The 24642-nt window shown below is 43.3% G+C and overlaps 1 protein-coding gene across 2 annotated transcripts in view; it reads left to right on the top strand.

The window, feature by feature from the left end:
* Positions 1 to 11777, top strand: part of afg2a (AFG2 AAA ATPase homolog A) — a 385051-nt gene extending 373274 nt beyond the window's left edge. The window contains exon 15 of one of the 2 annotated variants that reach the window (XM_073042831.1): positions 11283 to 11777. In XM_073042831.1, the coding sequence (XP_072898932.1) occupies positions 11283 to 11459 (177 nt within the window). In that variant the 3' untranslated portion in view covers positions 11460 to 11777. The remainder of the gene's footprint in view (positions 1 to 11282) is intronic. The other variant, XM_073042829.1, reaches the window with a different exon arrangement.
* The last annotated feature ends 12865 nt before the right edge of the window (positions 11778 to 24642 follow it).

Raw genomic sequence — 24642 nt, 5'->3', positions numbered from 1 at the left:
ACTTACATACTTTTGTGCTGGAACTTGCTGAAAAGTGTCCTCAGCTCTTCAGCAAATATTTAGCCCCAGTGTCTGTCAGCATGTTCAGGACTGCCACACAATTTGTTCTCCAGGCTCTATCAGAATTCCAGCACTGCACTTCTCAAATCTGCTGAATTTCCAAAAACTTATCATCGGAATCTGCCCACTAAATATATGCCATGTTAAACCTGGCCTGAAACAAACTGACCTTCTCATTTGAACATGTAATTGGTCAGTAGTGTTTCTTTTCTTCAATTTTATTTTTTATTCTTTCTGTCTGTGTAATAATTTTTAGAAGACAAGTTTTTTTTTAATAGTTTTAGAATGTTCTTCAAAGTCTTGCAGATTTGACACCCAGCATTGTTGGGTACATGGCTTGGGTAATTGCCATAGTTTGCTCTAAACACAAAAAATTCTGCAGGTGCTGGAAGTCCAAAGCAAGACACACAAAATGCGAGAGGAACTCAGTAAGTCAGGCGCCATCTACAAAAATGAATAAGCAGTTGACGTTTTGGGCCAAGACCCTTCTTCAGGACTGGAAAAGAAGGGGGAAGATATCAGAATAAAAAGATGGGGGAAGGGGAAAGGGAGGGAGGAATGCAAGAAGGTGATAGGTGAAGCCAGGTGGGTAGGAAAGGTAAAGGGCTGGAGAAAAAGGAATCTGATAGGAGAGGAGAGAAAAGAAGGGAGGAGGGGACCCAGGGGGAGGTGAGAAGAGGTAAGAGGCCAGAGTGTGTTTAGATGAAGAGGGGAGGGGGAAGAAATTTATTTTACTGGAAAGAGAAATTGAAATTCATGCCATCTGGCAGGAGGATACCCAGACAGAATATAAGGTGTTGCTCCTCCACCCTGAGGGAGGCCTCACTGTGGCACAAGAGGAGGCCGTGGACTGACATGTCAGAATGGGAATGGAAATTGTTTGGCAACCGGGATGTTCTACTTTTGGCGGATGGAGCGGAGGTGCTCAATGAAGCAGTTCCCCAGCTTACGACGGGTCTCACCAATGTAGAGAAGGCCACGTCGAGCGTGCCAGACACAAAAGACGACCCCAGTAGATTCGCAGTGGAAGTATTACCTCACCTGGAAGAACTGTTTGGACCCCTGAATGCAGGTGAGGGAGGAGGTGTATGAGCAGGTGTGGCACTTTGGCTTCTTGCACGGATAAGTGCCTGGAAAGAGATTAGTAGGGAGGGATGAATAGACACGGGTATCATGGATGGAGTGATCTCTGACAAAAGCATTGGGGTGAGGTAAAGATTTGGTTGGTGGTAGAATCACTTTGGAGATGGCGGAAGTTGTGGAGAATGATGTGTTGGATGTGGAGGCTGATGGGCTGGTAGGTAAGGACAAGAGGAACTCTATCACTGTTAGGTGGTGGGAAGATGGGGTAAGCACAGATGTTCAGGAAATGGAGATGTGAGTGAGGACAGCATCAGCGGTAGAGGAAGGGAAACCCCATTCATTAAAAGAGGGCAGAGACAATGGATACAAAGGAAATGAGTAAGGGAATAGCATTTTTACAGGAAACAAGCTGAGAAGAGGTACAGTATAGTCAAAGTAACCATGGAAATTGGTCAGTTTTTATGTCAGTCAATGTTTGTTTCCAGAGATGGAGACAGAGAGATCAAGAAAGGGGTGTCCAAGATGGACCAAGTGGAATTAAAAGCAGGTGGAAGTTAGAGGTAAAGCTGATGAAATTGATAAGCTTAGCATATGCGCATGAAGCAACACCAGTGCAGTCAACAGTGTAGCAGAGGAAGAACTGGGGAGTTTGTTGCAGCCGTATTATGGGCAAGATTACTTATGTCTAACTCCAATCCTACATAACCCCTCACCAAAACCATGGTGTTATATTGTGTAAAACCCCATGACTGTGCAGAACCTCACCATTTTGGATCCAGTCATTGCCAGCACCTAGACGTTTAGGGATCTGCAACAGATAGAAGTTATCAATTCCCCATTTTAGTGATAAATGCAGGCAGCTTGCCACTTTCAGTAGGTCAGGCAGCTTCCGTGAGAAAAGAGTACCCAACGTTTCGGGCCGAGATCCTTCATCAGACCTTCATCTCGGCCCGAAAAGTTGGCTACTCTTTTCTCATGGATGCTGCTTGACCTGCTGAGTTCTTCCAGCGTCGTGTACGTATTCTTTGATCCACAGCATCCGCAGTTGTATTTTTGTGTTTTGCCACTTTCAAAATGCTTTAGCCTAAAGTAATCAGTTTTTGTTAAAGATGCAACCCATCTTCTTGTTCTCATATCTTCCATTTTCCAAATAATAACAAAATCAAACTCTATCATTAGGTCACGAGTAAGATTTTTTTTCTTTTCACTATTAATAATTTCCAACAAACTCAGGAGGGGGTGGCCACGGTGCCGGTGGGCTTTGCTAATATTTCTTGTGGGCATACTCAGCAAATCTATGGAATAGTAACTATAACAGGATCAATGAAAGATCATCCAGAGTGCAAAAGACAACAGACTGTGCAAATGCAAATATAAATAAATAGCAATAAATAACGAGAACATGAGATGATAAAATAAATAGTGAGATCATTGGTTGCAGGAACATTTCAATGATGGGGCAAGTGAGTGTAGTTAAACCCCTTTTGGGGTTGAGGGGTAGTAACTGTTCTTGATCCTGATGGTGCAAGTCCTGAGGATTTTGTACCTTCTATCTGATGGTAGCAGTGAGAACAGATCATGACCTGGTTGCTGGGGATCTCTGATAATGGACAAACAACACACACAAAATGCTGGTGGAACACAGCAGGCCAGGCAGCATCTATAGGGAGAAGCACTGTCGACGTTTCGGGCTGAGACCCTTCATCAGGACTAACTGAAAGGAAAGATAGTAAGAGATTTGAAAGTAGGAGGGGGAGGGGAAAATGCGAAATGATAGGAGAAGACCGGAGGGGGTGGGGTGAAGCTGAGAGCCAGAAAGGTGATTGGCAAAAGTGATACAGAGCTGGAGAAGGGAAAGGATCATGGGACGGGAGGCCTAGGGAGAAAGAAAGGGGGAGGGGAGCACCGGAGGGAGATGGAGAATGGGCAGAGAGAGAAAGAAAAAAAAAGGGAGGGGGGAAAAAAACTAAATATAGCAGGGATGGGGTAAGAACGGGAGGAGGGGCATTAACAGAAGTTAGAGGTCAATGTTCATGCCATCAGGTTGGAGGCTACCAAGCGGGTATATAAGGTGTTGTTCCTCCAACCTGAGTGTGGATTCATCTTGACAGTAGAGGAGGACATGGATAGACATATCAGAATGGGAATGGGACGTGGAATTAAAATGTGTGACCACTGGGAGATCCTGCTTTCTCTGGTGGACAGAGCGTAGGTGTTCAGCAAAACGGTCTCCCAGTCTGCGTCGGGTCTCACCAATATATAAAAGGCCACACCGGGAGCACCGGACACAGTATACCACACCAGCCGACTCACAGGTGAAGTGTCGACTCACCTGGAAGGACTGTCTGGGGCCCTGAATGGTGGTGAGGGAGGAAGTGTAAGGGCTGGTGTAGCACTTGTTCCGTTTACAAGGATAAGTGCCAGTAGGGAGATCGGTGGGAAGGGATGGGGGGATGAATAGACAAGGGAGTCGCGTAAGGAGCGATCCCTGTGGAAAGCAGAAAGAGGAGGGGAGGGAAAGATGTGCTTGGTAATGGGATCCCGTTGGAGGTGGCGGAAGTTACAGAGAATTATATGTTGAACCCTATCCCGAGTGGAGTGGTGGGCGGATGGGGTGAGGGCAGATGTGCGGGAAACGGGAGAGATGCGTTTGAGAGCAGAGTTGATGGTGGAAGAAGGGAAGCCTCTTGTTTGAAAATGGAAGACATCTCCTTCGTCCTGGAATGAAAAGCCTCATCCTGAGAGCAGATGCGGTGGAGACGGAGGAATTGTGAGAAGGGGATAGCATTTTTGCAAGAGACAGGGTGGGAAGAGGAATAGTCCAGGTAGCTGTGAGAGTCTGTAGGCTTATAGTAGATATCAGTAGATAGGCTGTATCCAGAGATGGAGACAGAAAGATCAAGAAAGGGGAGGGAGGTGTCGGAAATAGACCAGGTAAATTTGAGGGCAGGGTGAAAGTTGGAGGCAAAGTTAATGAAGTCAATCAGCTCAGCATGTGTGCAGGAGGCAGTGTCAATGCAGTCATCGATGTAGCGAAGGAAAAGAAGGGGACCGATACCCATATAGGCTTGGAACATGGACTGTTCCACAAAGCCAACAAAAAGGCAGGCATAACTGGGACCCATACGGGTGCCCATGGCTACACCTTTGGCTTGGAGGAAGTGGGAGGAGCCAAAGGAAAAATTATTGAGAGTAAGAACTAATTCCGCTAGACCAGAGGTGTCGAACTCAATTGCACATGGGGCCAAAACTCAAAGCACACTTTAGGTCGCGGGCCAAACAGGATAAACATTTATTGAACACACTAAAACTAAACATTTTTTGAACATAAATATGAATAAAAACAGACAGGAATATTATTCCAGAAAAAATAAACTAAAACTTTAAATAACTTAAATATTTTGCTCTCCATAAAAATATCTCCTGTCAGTATTATACAAGTTAGAAATATGAGCATGCTGCAAAAAACCCCTGAAAATATAAATAAAATTTGTGCTTTTCAGCAAAAGTTAAAACAACAACAAATCAAAACACTCAGTTTTCTTTGCTCTTATGCCGTTTTGTCAGAGCTGGATGCTTGGCATCTTTTCTTGGCAATAAGTTCGTTTAGGTTTGGTGTAAGGTTCTGTGTTGTGGAGATTCTCAGGATGGACTGCAGTGTTCATCAGTGAGACGACTCCTGTGTGATGTTTTGCTAATCTTCATCACTGAGAAAAGCTTCTCACACAGATATGTGCTACCAAACATGCACAAGGTTCGAGCCGCATGTAGACGGAGCTGAGGCATTGCTTCAGGAATGGAGCGAATAAACTGTACGGGCCCTGCAGTGTCGTACTTTGCCTTTAGTGTCCCATTACACTGCAGCTCTATCAGCTCCATCTGAATCTGTACAGGTGCAGTTTCCACGTCGATGGCAAATGGGTTGCGAAGCAGCTCAAAATTAATTTTTTGTGCTTCAAAGTCACCAAAGCGCCGTGCGAACTCAATGCGAAGTGCGCTCAGTTTATCAGCAAAGTGCGCATTTGGGAACATCATTGCGCCAACCTGGTTCAACATTACTTGGCAACAGGGAAAATGAGGCAAGTTGCACTGGTGCATTTGTGTCTCCCATAAGAGCAGCTTCACTTGAAATGCCTTCACTGCATCATACATGTCAGTGATTATGTGGTCATGTCCCTGGAGCTGAAGGTTTAAGACGCTGAGATGTGTTGTTATGTCAGCCAGAAACGCCAACTCACATTTCCACTTTTCATCCCGCAAAACTGTGGAGTCTTTTCCTTTACTGTCCATGAACTGACAGATTTCCTTGTTGAGCTTAAAAACTCTATTGAGAACTTTTCCCCAACTCAGCCAATGCACCTCTGTATGATAAGGAATGTTGGCAAACTCTGAATCTATTTCCCGCATAAAAGACTGAAATTGCCGGTGATTTAAACCTTTAGCTCGGATAAAGTTTACGGCTTGTGTTACAGTGCTCATTACATGTTCCATCTTTAGGACTTTACCACACAGCGTTTCTTGGTGTATGATGCAGTGATATGTTGTTAACTCACCAGTACAGTTCTCCTCCTGCATCTTTACCCGCATCCTTCCCACTAGTCCACTTTTTTCACCACACATCGCCGGTGCTCCATCTGTTGTAAGTCCAATAAGTTTGTCCCAGGGCAATTTCATGTCGGTTACACTTTGACATACATTTTCAAAAATGTCTTTTCCTGTCGTTGTCCCGTGCATCGATTTAATGTTCAATATTTCCTCTGTAACGCACAAATTGGAGTCCACTCCTCGGATGAAGATAGCCAGCTGTGCAGTGTCCGTCATATCAGCACTTTCATCCACAGCAAGCGAGTATGCAATAAATGGGTTGCTTCTTTCAATCAACTGTGTTCTTAAATCAGTGGCTATCTCACAAACTATACTCAGCAACCCATCGGTTTTGAAAGACTCTTTTTTCAGAATCAACTTTTCTCTTCGCCATTGTTAGGGGTTAGCTTTGACTTCAGAATAGCGTTGTATACAGCAACAGACGCTTGACGCGGGAATGTTCCTGGGTAGCCTATCGGCAGCTGTTGCGCTGCATTATGGGATCTGTAGTTTGTGTGTTATCAGCGCTTCATATCGCCGGGCCATTAATAATTAAAATAATAGATCTATCTAAAATGATCTCGCGGGCCGGATATAATTGTATGCCGGGCCGGATATGGCCCACGGGCCTTGTGTTTGACACCTATGCGCTAGACGGAGGAGAGTGGTGGTAGATGGGAATTGATTAGGTCTGGAATCCAAAAAGAAGTGGAGAGCTTTGAGACCTTCCTGGTGGGGGATGGAGGTATATAGGGACTGGATGTCCATGGTGAAAATAAGACAGTGGGGGCCAGGGAACTTAAAATCATTGAAAAAATTCAAAGCGTGAGAAGTGTCACGAACATAGGTGGGAAGAGATTGAACAAGGGGGGATAAAACAGTGTCAAGGTATGCAGAAATGAGTTTGGTGAGGCAGGAGCAAGCTGAGACAATGGGTTTACCTGGACAGGCAGGTTTGTGGACCTTGGGTAGGAGGTAGAAACGGGAAGTGCGGGGTGTGGGGACTATGAGGTTGGTGGCAGTGGATGGGAGATCTCCAGAGCTGATAAGGTTGGTGATGGTATAGGAGACAGTGGCCTGGTGCTCCTTAGTGGGGTCATGATCAAGGGGTAAATAAGAGGAGGTATCAGAGAGTTGTCGCTGTGCCTCAGCCAGGTACAGGTCAGTACGCCAGACAACAACAGCTTCCCCCTTATCAGCGGGTTTTATAGTAAGGTTGGGATTGGTGCGGAGGGAGCGGAGAGCAGAGCATTCGGAAGGAGTGAGGTTGGAATTGGAACAGGGTGTGGTGAAGTCAAGACGGTTGATGTCCCGTCGGCAGTTAGCAATAAAGAGATCCAGAGTAGGCAGAAGACCAGAGCGGGGTGTCCATGAAGAGGAGGAGGGTTGAAGACGGGAGAAGGGGTCATCGGTGGTGGTAGGAGAGTCCTTGCCAAAGAAATAAGCTCGGAGACGGAGCCGGCGGAAGAAGAGTGGGCGAAGGGGGACAAAGGTGAGGCCCTTACTGAGGACAGAGAGCTCTACCTCAGAGAGTTGAAGGTCGGAGGGAATGGTAAAGATCCGACACCGATGAGAGATGGGATCAGAGGGGGGAGGGAGGCTGGTGGTGTCGGTGGAGAGGGAAGGGTTGGGGTGAGAGGAAGATGGAGCCTCTGAGGGCCCAGGAGCTGACAATGGGATCTGAGGGAGAGGGGATTGCAGAGTGGTGGTGGGGGAAGGGGAGACAGGAGTCACAATTGCAGCATGTGAAGACCCGGCCTGGAGTTCAAGGCTCTAGTCGCAGTCGGTGGCTTCACAATCGCTTTGAAGCTGTCCATGGTCATTGGAACCCGTGTTGATGGTGCTGGAGTCCGGGTTGTGAATATGCCCTATACTAAGACCATGCTCTGGAGTCTGCAGATGGAAGATCTTGCGATCCTTGCAGGATGTGATAAAGTCAAAGAAACGGCGATTGCATGCATGGATCCGACGAGGATGAAATAACGGACAGGTCCATTGCAAACTGAGAAAAAGGTGTCCCGGAGGTGTGGAAGGGATTGTGATAGGGACGCCAGGTACCTTCTCATGGCGGAGAGTGTCGCCCTCAGAGCTCGACGGGAGAAACAACGGGAGGCAGAGTCCATTAAATGTGAGTACCCAGGATCCTCAGAAGGTCCAAATTGAGAAGCTCGAAAACTGATCCTGAAGCCAGCAGGAGTCAGTTGGCGTCAGAGACACGTTCCAAGGAAGCATATATGACTGTAATAGCGGGTCTGGGTCAAAATATGATCGAAAAGTTGAAGGGCCGAAGGAATTATAGATGGGGAGCAGCAAGAGAGGGTTTCACTGAACTCCCGTCAAAGAGAAGATTTAAACTTCTTCAGTGTAGGCATCACTGGCAGAGGCTTCACAGTAGTGAATTTAAAAGGCAAACACGAGGAAATCTGCAGATGCTGGAAATTCAAGCAACACACACAAGATGTTGGTGGAACACAGCAGGCCAGGCAGCATCTATAGGGGATAATGGATGCTGCTTTCCTATGACAACACTTCATGTAGATGTGCTCAGTGGTTGAGAGGGCTTTACCTGTAACCTACTGGGCTGAATCCACTATCGTTGTTAGGATTTTCCATTCAAAGGCATTAGTGTTTCCATACCAGGCTGTGATGCAGCCAATCAATATAGTCTCCACTACACATCAATAGAAGCTTGTCAGAGTTCTAAATGTCATACCGAATCACCACAGACTCCTAAGGAATTGAGAGATTATGTTGAAAAATCATGAGGTATGGTGGGTCAAATACAATTTCAGACCAATTTCATGGCACTGGGTTCTGGATTTCAGCAACAGTCAGTGGGATTGTGACAAATTAATATCTCTGGCTCAGATGAGCCAAAATTTCAAGGTTAACCTCACTGTCCAAGCTGAATGAGCTGATCTCAGCCAGAAGGTGATATCAGGTGTAGAATTACCCTCAACATCTCTTGACTAAAGTGAACAAGTGGCCATGGTTTTCACTGTTGACTACTGCTCTTGTGAAAGTGTGCATTTGTACACTTTAAGCAAGGGCAGCATGCTTATCATTATGGGAGTAAATACTTAGGGTAGTGTATGTAGTACTTGTTAAGCAAACTTTATCCTAGTTGGTGTTAAGTTGCCTCTGTTGGGGAGCTACATTCATCCATGCTAATGAAGAGTATTCCATCTTACTTCTAAACCTGCAACTCAAGGGCTTAGAGAAGTCAAAAGAGCATCACTTACCACAAGATACCCAAGTCGCTGACCAGTTCTTAATACAACAATATTTATATGGCTGGACTAGAAAATTTTAAAATTATCAGAGATCCCCAAGTTATTGGTGGGCTAAAATTGGTTGCAGAGAGGGAAAAAATTCATTAAAAAGTCAAATTCCAAAGCCTGGGCCTCTGTACGTCCCTTTGCAAAAGAAGACATGACAGTGGGTATATTGCATTAGTAGTTTGAAGAGACTTGGTATGTCACCAAAGACTCCCCCAAATTTCTACATATATACGGTAGCGAGCATTCTAACTGGTTGCATCACCATCTGGAATGGAAAGGCCACTGCACAGGATCAGAAAAAGCTGCAGAAAGTTGTAATCTCTGCCAGCGCCATCATGGGCACTTACCTCCCCAGCATCGAGGATATGTTCAAAGGGCAATGCTTTTAAAAAGGTGGCATCTATCATTAAGGACCCCCGTCACCCAGGGCGTACCCTCTTCTCATTGCTACCATCAAGCAGGAGGTACAGGAACCTAAAGACACACGCTCAGTGTTTTAGGACACCTTCTTCAGCTCCACCATCAGATTTCTGAATGGACGATAAACCTATGTACACTACCTCACTGTTTTCTCTTTTTGCTCTCTTTGCACTACTCATTTAACTAACTTTTTTAATGTATACTTCCTTTTGTAATTTGTATTTTTTATTATGTGTTGTAATGTACTGCTGTCGCACAACAACAAATTTCACGGCATATGCCAGTGGTATTAAACCTGAGGTGTGAAGGGACTAAAGCATTGTGCTTCTGCGAGTGACTGCAGCTTGAAAGATATCCTTGAAATTTTGCCCTTGCATTGGGAAGAGAGATAGGTAAACTTATTCAATAGCACTCTAGGGAGCGTTTTTCTCCATTATCTTTTTTTTAACAGTACATTGATTTAGTTGATGTTTTGCTGTGTGTTTTAGTAATGGTCGAATAAGGAGGAGAGAGCCACACAAAACCCATTGGTGAAAAGCAATATATGAGTACTTTGGACATTGCAGATGCCCCAAGATTTATCAATAGTATAGGCTAAGCTAGCTGGTGCTATGTATATAACTATTATACTTTTTTATTACTGAACTAAAAAGAAGAAAGATTTGTTGGTGTTCCTGTTTCTAATTGTGATGTAGTGGTCCTATCTCAAATACTCATGTATTGGATGGTCATGTGCTATTCCTATTGATGAGATAGTCATGCTTTAATTGTCCAAAATCATCGATGAAAAGTGGATATTAGAACTGTTCTAACAGACTGTCAAGGCCAGGTGACCTTTCACAAAAAGGCAAAGGGATAATCTCAAACTTACTCTACTAGAGAGTAGCTGGTAACACTGTGGCTTGAGCACAAAGGGTAAAAGTAGCGAAACATCCTGATTTCCTCGGCTGCATAAGTCCAGGGAAGACAACCTCTGGCCCCTCCAAACTTGTGGGATTGAAGTGCGATCCCACCCTAAACACCCTGTTTGTGTGGATGCTGTGTAATTCACTACCCTGTTAATGTCACGAAATAACAGACAGTACACCGCATATGATTAAAAGATTTATCTTTATAATTCTTAATTTGACTAAGGGGTTAGTAAAGAAAAGAACAAAATGAAAGAAAAGGGCCCATTTTAACAAAACAGTCTAATGTGCACAAGTTGGATCTCACAGTTTAGCCAAGTCACCGATCCACAATCAATCTCACCCCGGGCTTCGTCAAATTCAAGAGAGAATTAGATAGAGCTCTTATACATAGTGGGGTCAAGGGATATGGGGAGAGGACTGGAACGGGGTACTGATTGTGTATGATCGGCCATGATCACAGTGAATGGCGGTGCTGGCTAGAAGGGGCGAATGGCCTACTCCTGCACCTACTGTCTATTGTCTATAAATCACAGTCCTGCTCCGGGTCAAATACTACGACCTCTTCCCCCTTCATCTCCTCTCAAACAAAAGCCCCAAGCCCAGCGTTAGTGCCTCTTACCAGAGAAACCTCCCCTTCAACTCGATCATCCTAATTGGATAGCAGACATTTCTCCTCACCTCTTATCTTCAACAATAACCCAAACATAAACCAAAAGCGGAGTGAGCTGAAAACAAGCAGCTCTCACAGAACTGCCAAGATGAAATACTTACAGCAAAACAGTAAAAGTATGAACCAGGACATAACAGTAGCAAACTTCATATTATAATCTCAACAAAATGAAGCAAAAGAAATATTTTAGCACTTTTAATCTAATTTACCTGTGTTCTTGTCTTGAATTATCTTCCTTCAAGTCATAGCTTTATTTTTGCTTTTTTTTTTCAGATCATTGCCCTTTGCAGAGAAGCTGCTCTTTTGGCTCTTCAAGAAGATCTGCAGGCCAAGATAATTATGAAAAAGCATTTTGAACAGTCATTGAAAATAGTCACCCCAAGGATCCCTCAGAAAATCATTGAATTTTATGCTAATTACCAGCAACAAAGTGGATTGCATATGCTTTAAGAAAATGGATCAATCACTGAAGATGTCAAACTCCTAATGAAAATTTGAATAAATTTCATTCTCCAAAAAGTGGCAAACTTCATTCATCCACGTTTCAAATTAAATTTGTTTAAATTGTATTTGAATTCAATTTCAAGTCTAATTGTCATTTAACCATATATGCATACTCATGAATACAGCCAAACGAGACAGTGTTACTATGGGGTCAAGGTGCAAAGACACATTACCAACAGTCACACACAGTAAGCAGACACAAGATCACAATCACGTAATAAGAGTGATTGATGTATACAACAATCCCGTATAGTATATCAGTAAAAAACAACACAGAATATATATATATATATACATATACACAATCCAGACCCACCCCCCACCCCCAGCCCACTGATATAATCTTTCCACTGGCCCCCCAATGCCCGCTAGATGACATTGTAACTTTGAGCCCAGTCTTCGCATATATAAGCACATATCGAATATTAATAAAAACACAACCAAACAACCATTTTAAATCTTCAGCCGCCACAACTGCACCACGCCGCCCCCAGCAGAGTGCGATGGCTCGGACGCCTCACCTCCAGTGGCTGAAAAGCAGGCGACCCCACAGCTTGAGGCCTGAGGCCATTGAGTGCCACTAAAAAACCTGCAGGCGGACAAAACAGAGCTTGTCTTCTGCCAAGTGAAATCCTGGGAGGGCAGCATCAACTCCGTTCTGGACACTATGCCAAACCATGCCCCCCCCTCAGTGAAATTCCACAGCTTCGTCCCTCACTCCAGGCAGCTGCAAACAGGCGACACCATGACTTCGGGCCAAATCCTCCCTATGACCATAGACTAGGCTGCCTCCATCCGCCCCTGCTCCAATCCAATAAATCAATGAATTAAACTTGTGGCATACCAGATTAACAATGTCCTAAGAGGTCTTGAGATCACAAGAAAAGTGACCATGACAGCCACTCGCTATTTGACTGTAAGCCTCCATCAGTCCAGGCAACAGCACGTTGTGCAGTTCCTTCATTATCTCTGCCAACAAGCAACTCACTGATAGTGTGGACCAACAGAGTTCTGAGTTCTTAACATATAGCATGATCTTGCGATCATCAGATGTGTGTTTAAGTACGCTTAAGTTGAAGCTGCTTGTTTTTATCTGAATGTTATTCTTGAAAAAGATAAACTTGCAGGATTCTGAAAATGTAACTTGTGACATGCTGAATGCCAGTACAGGGATCCCTCTGCCTTTTGTGAAATCACCTGGCCTTGACAGTCCTGTACATGTATGAGCCCAATCTCATTTGATGGAGTTTTACGTCAGCAACACAGCATATCTTATGTTACTTCATTTCGTAATTGAAATGTATTCTTACTCTCCCCTCATTGTGATTACTCATAAAAATACAGGATCCAGTTGTGCTCTTTCTTCTCATTCTTGACATCACTACTTTAATATTCCTGTTTTCACTCTTCCCTTGCCACCACAGCCTCACGAATTATTTCTTCTCAGCTTGTTGCACCTGCTGTGTACTCACTGTAACCATCTGTTGGAAGCTATGCTTACAGTGCTTCCTTCTGTCTATCTTTTGATCAACTTCAAGATCATGAATACACATAAATTATTGATCAAGGTTTTGACCCCCTGTCCTGAACATTCCACCCTAGGCACCCATTATTTTCTATGTCTTGACATGGCAAATCAGCAGATGTGACAGGTGATTAAAGATCCTTCTCCCTTTAAAGCTACAGCCCTACATGGTCTGATATTGAGCTTTTCAATCTGGAATGTCTCATGTTCCGTGCATTGCCTGGACAAATTTCAGCTGAACTTGGCCTAACAGTGCAATGGCTAACAAGGGTGAAAATCCTTCAGACTGTTTTCTGTTTTGTGGCAATTGCCTTTGATGACCCTGCAATTTTCTTTTAACTTTGTTAATAACTTACTTAGAATTTCAGTAAGGCATACTGTATATGTACACTATTTTCCCACCATACCCTAAAGACAGAGAATACAGTGCATCTAGTTGTGTGTGACCTGACACCTGGTGTTGACAGAAGAACCACCTTTCTTATACTGGCAACATAAATATATACTCCTAATTAAACACTAAGGATATTACAGTTCTTTCAACCTGTATTTGTTTATATGAGGGAGTGCAGTATAATATTTTTTTAAACTTTTTTTATTGTGTTTTCAAATAGTTACAGAATAAAAGTGTGTGAAAAAGAAAATATGTGTTACCCATCCCCCCTCCCCCCTAACATCCCTATTGAAAAAAAAAGAAAGAAAATGCAGTATAATATTTGAGCAATTAACATTCCCACATTAAATGTGCCCACAGTTGAAAATTCCACTTTTTTTCCTATTTCTCACAAATGAACACCCAATTTAATGATGGTGCTCACGTCCCCTGTGTCAATGGTTTTGTCTTGGGGTGAAAGAACATAACCCAGGAAGGAAATGACAAGGGTGTGGAACTGGTATTTTTCTAATTTGCAGTACAGTTGGTTTTTGAGGAGATGCTGAAGGACAGTGGATGTGACAGACATGATCTTGGGGATCTTTGGAGAAGATGAGGATGTTTCCCGTGATGAGAGAATCTAGGACAAGACGACACAGCCTCAGGGTAGAGGGGCGCCCTTTCAAAACAGAGATGCAGAGAAATTTCAGAATCAGGTTTATTATCACCGGCATGTGACGTGAAATTTGTTAACTTAGCAGCAACAGTTCGATGCAAGACATAATAAAGAAAAAAAAACAAAATAATAATAATAATAAATAAATCAATTACAGTATATGTATATTGAATAGATTAAAATTGTGCAAAAAAACAGAAATATATTTTAAAAGTGAGGTAGCGTCCAAGGGTTCAATGTCCATTTAGAAATCAGACGGCAGAGGGGAAGAAGCTGTTCCTGAATCGCTGAGTGTGTGCCTTCAAGCTTCTGTACCTCCTACCTGATGGTAACAGTGAGAAAAGGGCATGCTCTGGGTGCTGGAGGTCCTCAATAATGGATGCTGCCTTTCTGAGACACCGCTCCCTGAAGATGTCCTGGGTACTTTGTAGGCTGGTACCCAAGATGGAGCTGACTAAATTTAGAGCCTTCTGCAGCTTCTTCCGGTTCTATGCAGTAGTACCTCATCCCCCATACCAGACAGTAATGCAGCCTATCGAATGCTCTCCATGGTACATCTATAGAAGTTTTTAAGTGTATTTGGTGACATACCAAATCTCTTCAAACTCCTAATGAAGTATAGCCGCTGTCTTGCCTTCTTTATAACTACATCGATATGTTGGGACCAGGTTAGATCCTCTGAGATCTTGACCCCCAGGAATGTGAAATTGCTCACTCTCTCCACTTCTGATCCCTCCATGAGGATTGGTATGTGTTCCTTCATCTTACCCTTCCTGAAGTCCACAATCAGTTCGTACATCTCACTGACGTTGAGTGCCAGGTTGTCACCATGACACCACTCCACTAGTTGGCATATCTCACTCCTGTCCACCCTCTCGTCACCACCTGAGATTCTACCAAAAATGGTTGTGTCATCGGCAAATCTATAGATGGTATTGGAGCTACGCCTAGCCACACAATCATGGGTAGATAGAGAGCAGAGCAGTGGTCTAAGCACACACCCCTGAGTTGCACCAGTGTTGATCATCAGCGAGGAGGAGATGTTATCACCAATCTGCACATGATTGAATAGCAGAGCAGACTCAATGGGCCAGATGGCCTAATTCTGCACCTATGTCTTATGGTCTAAGCTGATCCATTTTACATAGCTTTCCAGTTACTGGATTCAGGTCACCGTGGATGGGGTAGGTATGCAGTATCTGGTCAACTAGGAAGGGTATGGCCCAGAGGTCTTGGGTGCCTTCTAGTTACATCTTGGATCCTTTGTTCATCAATGAGTTCCACCTGATCCATTTGCATCATCCTAGGCCACTGGAGCTGACCGTTGGGGAGGTGATGAGCCTGGCCAGCCTGCTCCTACTGACAACTCCAAGCCTACACATGCAGGCACCTCCCAGTCTCCACTCAGCTGATAGGATTCACTTTTGTTCCAGGCTCATCACCTGCAGCCTATTTAACCCTAGTAATCCGCAGTCCTTGTTCACTCATCGAACCAGCCAGCTTCAACCAGTTGCTCCTAGCTTTCACTCTCCCTGCCTAAAGTTCACCTGGTTGTCTGTTGTGTTCAGTTTCTGTCTCTCTTCAGGCCTCTCATGGCTTGTTATTTTATGGTCTATTAATTAAGCTGTCATTCACTGTTTAATCGTCTCCCCTACAATTCCTGACAGAATGTAGCATTGAATTGTTCTTTTCCTTAAGGAAACTTTTCTTACTATTGCTATTGTAGATTTCAGGATTTCTCAGGCAAGCCTGCTGAGGCAAAGTGACAGCAAACCGCTACATAGACAGGGTCTGTAGTTGAATTTCCAGTTGCCCAAAATGGTCCCTGTTCCTCTTCTACAACCAGCCATTTGGGCAGGATAATTGCAATGTTGAGCACTGTAATGTTCCTTCTTTAGCATATTGAAGCAAAAACCAAAAAAAAATTCCCATACAGTTAATGACTGTATTAAATAGCAATACCGGTAAAATATAGCATGGTACATGACTTATACAGTAAAAATGATATCAGCAACATTTTGTCATCATGAGCCTAGACTTAAGTAGTTTATCAAAACTCTACTCTGATACAGATGCCAAGATTTCCTTCATGAAGGCCTCAAACAATATTGAATAGTGATAAACTATAGTAAATGGTGCTGATGTGTGCCAATTATTCATCAACATAAATGATTAACAGCTGTTAAAAACATGCAATATGTTTTTAGATGCATCTTTCCTTTAGCCAGTCATAAGTTTTCCTTCCCAGAAAAATGCCAGTGACGTATTTCAGCTCTTTCTCTCATCTTGGCTTAAGTCACATTGAAGTTTTTCCCACAAACGTGTGGGAGAAAACCTCTTGAATAGTATACACTGTCTGCCTTTTGGCTTGCAACCAGGAGTTTCAATCACTTCCAATAAATTCATTTTTAATGCACTTAAAACATAGAACAAATAACAAAATATAAGTGAATTGAAGCCAGGTTTTGACATTAAAATGTGCATAAAATAAAGGAAGGCTTCTCTCGTCTCCATCAGCTATGACTGTTACAGCAAAGTACTTCGCTTCCTCTTGGTCTTACATTGGGCAGACTTAGTCAGATACAAATCACAGCATTGGCCTGAGGAAATGAGGTGTCAAGTTTAGGAACCTATAACTTGTGCCACAACCAGTCACTGTATAAATTATGTGCCACAAACTGGTCTGCCTCCAGCATCACCCATCCACCTTGAGATTGAGAAGGTATTTTTGACTCACTGAATAGAGAATGTGCTTTAACAACCAGCACATCTTGTAAAGTCATAATGGCATGAAGTGCTTAGAACAGGCAGAAAATGCAATTTTCTTTCCATTATAGGTAAATTTCCTGTCCATTGAACTAGCTTTGAAGGAGCAATTGGGTAAGATTCACTGAGTTTCTTAATAAAAGGGGGATTTAGTAACCATCAAGGCTAGCCTGTTGCTTATATGGCATGCTGGCACAGTCAGAGGTGACCTACCTTCATAGTCATCTGCAATGTCTTCCACACAAAGAGAGCAACCTTCACCAACTTGGCTGTACTTTTGGGGCATACATTACACAGAAGCAGTAAATCACACAAGGATACTGAAAGAGGCAGATTTTATAGTAGTAATAGTTGATTCAAAGGTAAAGTGCAACAAATGCTGTGAATCTGAAATTGAATATAAAATGCTAGAAATACTTGGCAGGTTAGACATTACCTTGTAATAAACAGAGTTAATGTTTCGGGCAAATGCCTCTTCATTAGTATCCTTCCACTGATCCTGACTTATAAAGTGAGTGTTCCAGCATTTTCATACAACTTCAACATAACATCCCATCTCCTGTACTCAATACTTTGACTTAAGACTTATGTGCCAAAAGCTTTCTTTATGACCCTATCTACCTGTGACACCACTTTCAATGAATTTTGGACCTGTATTCCCAGATCCCTTTGTTCTACCCACACTCCTCAGTACCCTACTGTTGACTGTGTAAGACCTACCCTGTGCAACCAAAGTGCATTTTGCACTTACCTGCATTAAATTCCACCTGCCATTTCTCAGCCCATTTTTTCCAACCCATCCAGATCCCTCTGCAAGCTCTGATGGTCTTCCTTGCTGTGAAACTTCTCCCAATTTCTTGACCAACCTCCCATGCAGGACCTTGTCAAATGTCTTGTTAAAGTCCATTTAGACAACATCCACTGTCTTGCCTTCATCCACTTTCCTGGTAACTTTCTCTAAAAACTCTGTAAGTTTGGTTAGAGCTTACCTACTATGCATGAAGCCATGCTGACTATCCTTAATCAGTCTATGTCTCTCCAAATACTTATATATCCTTAGGATACCTTCCAATAACTTTCACACTGCTGGTGTTGGATTTACAGGCCTATACTTTTGGGTTTATGTTTACAGCCTTTCTTCAACAGCAGAACAATATTGGCTATCCTCGAATCATCTGGTATCTTTCCTGTCAGTAGAGATGATTTAAATATCTCGGCTAGGGCCCCAGCAATTTCAGCACTTGCCTCCCCTAGGGTCCGAGGGAACATCTTATCAGGCCCTGGGGATTTATCTACCCTGACTTGCCTCAAGACAGCAAACACTTCCTCCTCTGTAATCTGTGCAGGGTCCATGAAGTTGATACTACTTTATTGCACTTCTATAGACTCTGTGTCCATTTCCTGAGTAAATACAGATGCAAAAACTGTTTTTAAGATCTCCCCATCTCTTTTGGTTCCACGCATAGATTACCATTCTGATCTTTCAGAGAACCAATTTTGTTCCTTGTAATCATTTTGCTCTGAAAATATCTGTAGAAGCCCATAGGATTCTCCTTCACCTTGTCTGCTAAGGCAACCTCATGCCTTCTTTTAGCCCTCTTAATTTCTTTCTAAAGTGTTCTCTTGCATTTCTTGTACTCCATAAGTACTTCATTCATTCTTACCTGTCTACAGCTGCTATGCATCTCCGTTTTTCCTTAACCAGGGCTTCAATATCTCTAGAAAACCAAGGTTTCTTACACTTGTTATCAGTACTTTTTTTCTGACAGGCACATACAAGCTTTGTCATCTCAAAATTTCACTTTTGAAGGCTTCCCACTTATCAAGTACACCTTTGCTAGAAAACAGCCTGTTCCAATCCACACCTGCCAGATCATTTCTGATACCATCAAAATTTGCCTTTCTCCAATTTAGAATCTCAACCCACAACCAGACCTGTCTTTTCACATATTTACTTTCAAACTAATGGCATTGTGATCACTGGATGCAGTGTTCCCCTACACAAACTTCTGTCACCTGCTCTGAGTCATTCCCTAATAGTAGATCAAGTAACGCATGCTTCCTCATTGGTATTCTACATACTGATTAAGGAAACTTTCCTGAACACATCTGACAAACTCTATCCCATCTAGTCCTTTTACAGTACGGGAGTCCTAGTCAATATGTGGAATGTTAAAATCAACTACTATAACAACCTTTTGTTGCTTGCAGAAGTCTGTGATCTCTCTACAAAGTTGTTCCTGTAAGTCCCGTAGACTGTTAGGTGGTCTGTAATACAGGCCCATTAACGTGGTCATACTTTTCTTATTTCTCAGTTCCACTCATAATACCTCTCTAGGCTAGTTCTCCAGTCTATCCTGACTGAGAACTACCATGACATTATCCCTGACCAGTAACGCTAACCCTCTCCCTACCACCCCCACTTTATTCCCTCCCACTCTGTCTCATCTAACACAATGGAATCCTGGAATATTGAGTTGCCAGTCCTACCCCTCCTGCAACCAAGTCTCACTTATGGTTACAATATCATAATTCCAGGTGTTGATCCAAGCTCTGGGCTCATCTGTCTTTCCTATTTACTTCTTGCCTTGAAGCCATGATCTCAAAATGGCGGCGCAGGCTCGAAGGGCTGAATGGTCTACTTCTGCATCTATTGTCTATAAATATATGCAGCCCAGGACACCAGCTGCATCATGCTCAACCTTTCGATTCCTGACTTTGTCTGAGGTCTTACCAACATATATCTCTACAACCTTTCGACTAACCATTCTGGCACTGTGGTTCCCATCCCCCTGCAGCTCTAGTTTAAACCCCACTGTGCAGCACTAGTAAACCTTCCCACTTGGCTATTAGCCCCTTCCAGTTCAGGTGCAAACCGTCTCTTCTGTACTAGTCCCACCTTCCCTGGAAGTGAGCCCAATGATGCGAAAATCTTAGACCATAAGATCATAAAACATAGGAGCAGAATTGGGCCATTTGGCCCATCGAGTCTGCTCCACCATTCCATCATGGCTAATCCTTTAATCCCCTCCTCAACCCCATTCCTGGCCTTCTACCTGTAACTTTTGATACCATAACCAATCAAGAAGCTATCAACGTCTGCCTTAAATACACCCAACAACCTGGTCTCTACAGCTGCCTGTGGTAACAAATTCCACAGCTTCACCATTCACTGGCTAAAGAAATTTCTCTGCATCTCGGTTTTGAAAGGGCGCCCCTCTTCCCTTGGCTGTGCCCTCTTGTCCTAGACTCCCCCACCATGGGAAACATCCTTTCCACATCTACTGTGTCCACACTTTCAACATTCAAAAGATTTCAATGAGATCTCCCCTCATCCTTCTAAATTCCAGCAAGTACAGACCCAGAGTCATCAAATGTTCCTCGTATGATAACCCTTTCATTCCCAGAATCATTCCCAGAATTACCTCTGGACCCTCTCCAATGCCAGCACATATTTTCTTAGACGAGGAGCTGAAAACTGTTCACAATACTCAAGGTGAGGACTCACCAGTGCCTTATAAAGCCTCGGCATCACATCCCTGCTCTTGTATTCTGGTCCTTTTGAAATTATTGCTAACATTGCCTTTGTCTTCCTCACCACTGACTTTATCTGCAAGCTAACCTTTAGGGTGTTCTGCCCAAGTCCCTTTGCATTTCAGATTTTTTGGATTTTCTCCCTGATTAGAAAGTAGTCTACACATTTATTTCTACTACCAAAGTGCATAATCATGCATTTCATTTGCCACTTTCTTCCCCATTCACCTAATCTGTGGGGGGGGGGGGGGTCTGTCTTGCCTTGTCCTCGCCTCCATGGGGTAAGTCAGGCTGTTCTGCCGTTGCCCGACGGATGGTCCTGCCCCACCTTGATGTGGAGTTATAGATGAGTCCCGGCTTGTCGGTGGTAAGTCCAGGCTCCATGTTGATGTAAAGCTCTTAGTCTGCCCCTAGCTCCAGCCTCCAAGTTCCCCAAGCTCCAGGACCCCGTCTCCAGCCGAGCCTTGAGACCCCAAGCCTGCAGCCTCGACCAAGCCTCAAGACCCCAAGTCCCTAGCCAAGCCTTGTCACGTCCTCGCCTGGGTTTGGGAGTCCGAGCCCGAGGCAAGACCCAGGTTCTGGGTTCTTGTCCAGTCTCGGGCTCGGAGTCCACCCCAGGCTCCTTGTTCCCAGTCCCTCGTCCTGGTCCTGCTTCCCCTGCCTTGACTGCATCCCAACCCATCCCTGGGTTCCATCTCGTCCTGTTTCCGGGACTCCAATGTCTGTGCCCTGCAGTTGGGTCCTGATTCAACACACGACTTATGACAGCCAACCAGATGAGTATCCTTTTATTCCCACTTGCTGCCTCCTACAATTCAGCCAATGCTTTAACCATGTCATTAACTTTCTTGTAATACTATGAGCTCTTAATGTGGTAAGCAGCCTCATGTGTGGCACCTTGCCAAAGACCTTCTGAAAGTCCAAATATACAACATCCACTGCATCCCCTTTATCTATCCAACTTGTAATCTCCTCAAAGAATTCCAACAGGTTCATCAGGCAGGATTTTCCCTTAAGGAAACCATGCTGACTTTGTACTATCTTGTCCTGTGTCACCTTATGCCCTCCCTCCCACACCAACTCCTTATCCACATGTTAAACTCTATAATCTTCCTATTTCTGGGCTCACTAGCACATGGCATGTATTGCAATCTTGAGATCGCAATCCAGAAGCTCCTGATCTTTAACTTAGCACCTAGCTCCCTGAACTCCCTTTGCACAATCTCATCCTACCAATGTCATTGGTATCTACCTGGACCATAGCCTTTGGCTGTTCACCCTCCCACTTAAGAATGCTGAGGACTCGAACAGAGATGTCCTGGACGCTGGCACCCAGGAGACAGCATGCTATTTGGGAATCTTGGTCTCCAAAGTACCTTCTTTCTGTTCCCCTAAATAATGAATCCCCTATCACCACAGCTCACCTTTTTCCCTATTTCCATTCTGAATCACAGAGTTAGACTCACTGCCAGGGACCTGACAACTCTGACCTTCCTCTGTTCGGTCATTCCAGCAATATCCACAGTGATATACCTGTTGTTGAGGGGGATGGCCACAGGGGTACTCTGTACTAGCTGTATAACACCTTTCCCCTTCCTGACTGACACCCAGTTTCCTGTATCATGCATCTTAGGTGTAACTACCTCTCTATGCATCCTATCTATCATTTCTACAGCCTCCCGAATCCAACTCCTTAATGCAGATTGTTAGAAGCTGCGGCTGGATGCACTTCTCATATTTATAGTCATCAGGGACACTGGAGGTCTCCCTGTCTTCCCACATCCTGCAGGAGGGACATTCCACTATCCTGGCTGGCACCTCTGCTGCTCTAACTGAGCAAATGTAAAGAAGGGGGAAAATAACTCTACCTACAGCTTTTTTTTTTGTCTTCTCTGACTGAAGCCTCTCCTTGCAGTTGCCTCAAAGAGCTAAAGCTTCAAAACCTCCACTCTAACTCTGCCGCTTCAACCACTGCGTCTGCGACACTGGCTTCCCCTTTTATTGCTTCCTCTCCTCCCACCTTCTTATTCTGGCTTCTTCCTCCTTCCTTTCCAATCTTAATGAAGGGTCTTGTCTCAAATCGTTGACTGTTCATTCCTGTCCATACATGCTGCCTGACCTGCTGAGTTCCTCCAGCTTCTTGTATTTGTTCCCCTACATTTCTAGCATCTGCAGGATCACTTGTATTTCTGATTTTCTGTTTCATTTTTGATTTGCAGCATCAACTGTATTTGCTTTTGAATTCCTTCGGTATCTGTTTTCCATTTAGCTTTCCTTGACTTCCTACTGGTTGAGTAACCCTCATCCCAAAATCCAAAATCCTCAAACCTCCAAAATCTGAATTCTGTTAGAGCACTGACATGACACCACAAATGGAAAATTCCCCAAGCCACTGGAAAGATTCCCAGATGACGTGCAGGTCTCAGCGCACCTCAGACAGTACTGAGAAATGACCTCACATACCCTGAGTGAGGCTCTGTTGGCACCAGTTTGTTTTCAGCAGTCATCATAGCCAGAACTTCATGCATTACTCACTGTGATTAACATGTGTTTTGTGCTTATTCTCTGTTCAATGTTGTGAAGATATTGTTGAAAACATCAAAAAGGCCTGCAGTTATCCCATGGGTGATAATGAAAAGAAAAAGAGGAAGCATTTAAGTTTATCTATAACACAGAAATCAAGTTGTTGTAAAAACTTAATAGTGATGCAAGTGTGAAGCATCTGATAATGCTGTTCTAACAATCACCATCTATGACCTGAAGAAACAGAAGGACAAACAGTTAATGTTCATTACTGAAAGTAATGAACAGATGTTAATGAAAAATAGAAAAACATTGCTTAAAGCAAAAAAATGAAGATCTTGGCAGTGTATTGGAAGAGTGGATTCATCAGTGTCAGAGTGAACATAAGCTTCTTAATGGTATGCTGACTATGAAACGAGCAATGACCTATCACAACAAACTGAAAATTGTACAAAGTACAAACTACTAAGTAAATTTTATTATCAAAGTACATATATGTCAATGTATACAACCATGAGATTCATTTTCTTGTGGGCATACTTAACAAAATTGTAATTATAACAGAATCAATGAACAACCACCAAACCAGGGTTTTCAGCCAGAGTGCAGAATACAACAAACTGCGCAAATGTAAAAAGTAGTAACAATAATGTAAATAAATAAGCAATAAATGTGGAGAACAAGAGATAAAGAGTCCTTGAAAGTGAGTCCATTATTTGTGCGAACATTTTAATGATGGGACAAATGAAGTTACGTGAAGTTCAAGAGCCTGCTGGTTGAAAGGTGGCCACTGTTCCTAAACATGGTGGTGCAAGTCCCAAGGCTCTCTTATCTTTTTCCTGATGGCAGCAGTGAGAAGAGAGCATGTCCTGGGTGGTGGGGATCTCTGATGATGGATGCTACTTGTCTGTTACAGCATTTCATTTAGATGTTCTCTACGTTTGGAAGGACTTTGCCCATGAGGTACCGGGCCAAATCCATTACCCTTTGTAGAATTTCCATTCGAGAGCACTGGCGTTTCTATACCAGGCTGTGATGCAGCCAGTCAATATACTCTCCACCACACATCTACAGAAGTTTGTCAAAGTTTTAGATGTCATGCCAAATCTCCAGAAACTCCTAAGGAAGTAGATGCAATGCTGTGCTTTCTTCATAACTGGTCCAGGACAGGTCCTCTGAAATAATAACTCCATGGATTTAAAGTTGCTGACCGTCTAGATCCATGATAAATTGAAGGTAGTTGTGAATATTCAGCAGACTGGTTAAGAAGAATCACAGCATTAATTTTTTTTAAAGATTTGTGGTGATAAAGAATCTGATCAGGAAGCAACAGAGAAATTCATTGCTGAGTTTGCTAAGATCATTGCTGATGAAAATCTAACACCAGAACAAGTCTGATGTTCCTCCTCACAGTGATGTCAATGATGATGTTTAAGTTTCTCAGACCTGATGTAGTTGCAGCGTTTAGTTCTGCATTTTTCTTCTTTTGTAAGCAAAGATCATCGTGGTTTTTTTGGTAATTACAAAACATATTATTTTGTATGAAATCTGAATTTCATCTCCACCCAACAACCTATGTCTGACTGCAACATTAATAATGCCAGCAGCATTATTGTGTTAAAAATAAAAAGTTGCCTCTTTTCATGGTTATCATTACATTTACCTGTAATTAAAATCAATCTTCTGTTTTGCATCTTACATAAAATCTAAAAAAAAGTGTAATACAAATACA

This window comes from Hemitrygon akajei, chromosome 4 (genome assembly GCF_048418815.1).
Source record: "Hemitrygon akajei chromosome 4, sHemAka1.3, whole genome shotgun sequence".
In the NCBI taxonomy this organism is placed as follows: domain Eukaryota; kingdom Metazoa; phylum Chordata; class Chondrichthyes; order Myliobatiformes; family Dasyatidae; genus Hemitrygon; species Hemitrygon akajei.
This window is presented reverse-complemented; position numbering and strand designations above follow the sequence as displayed.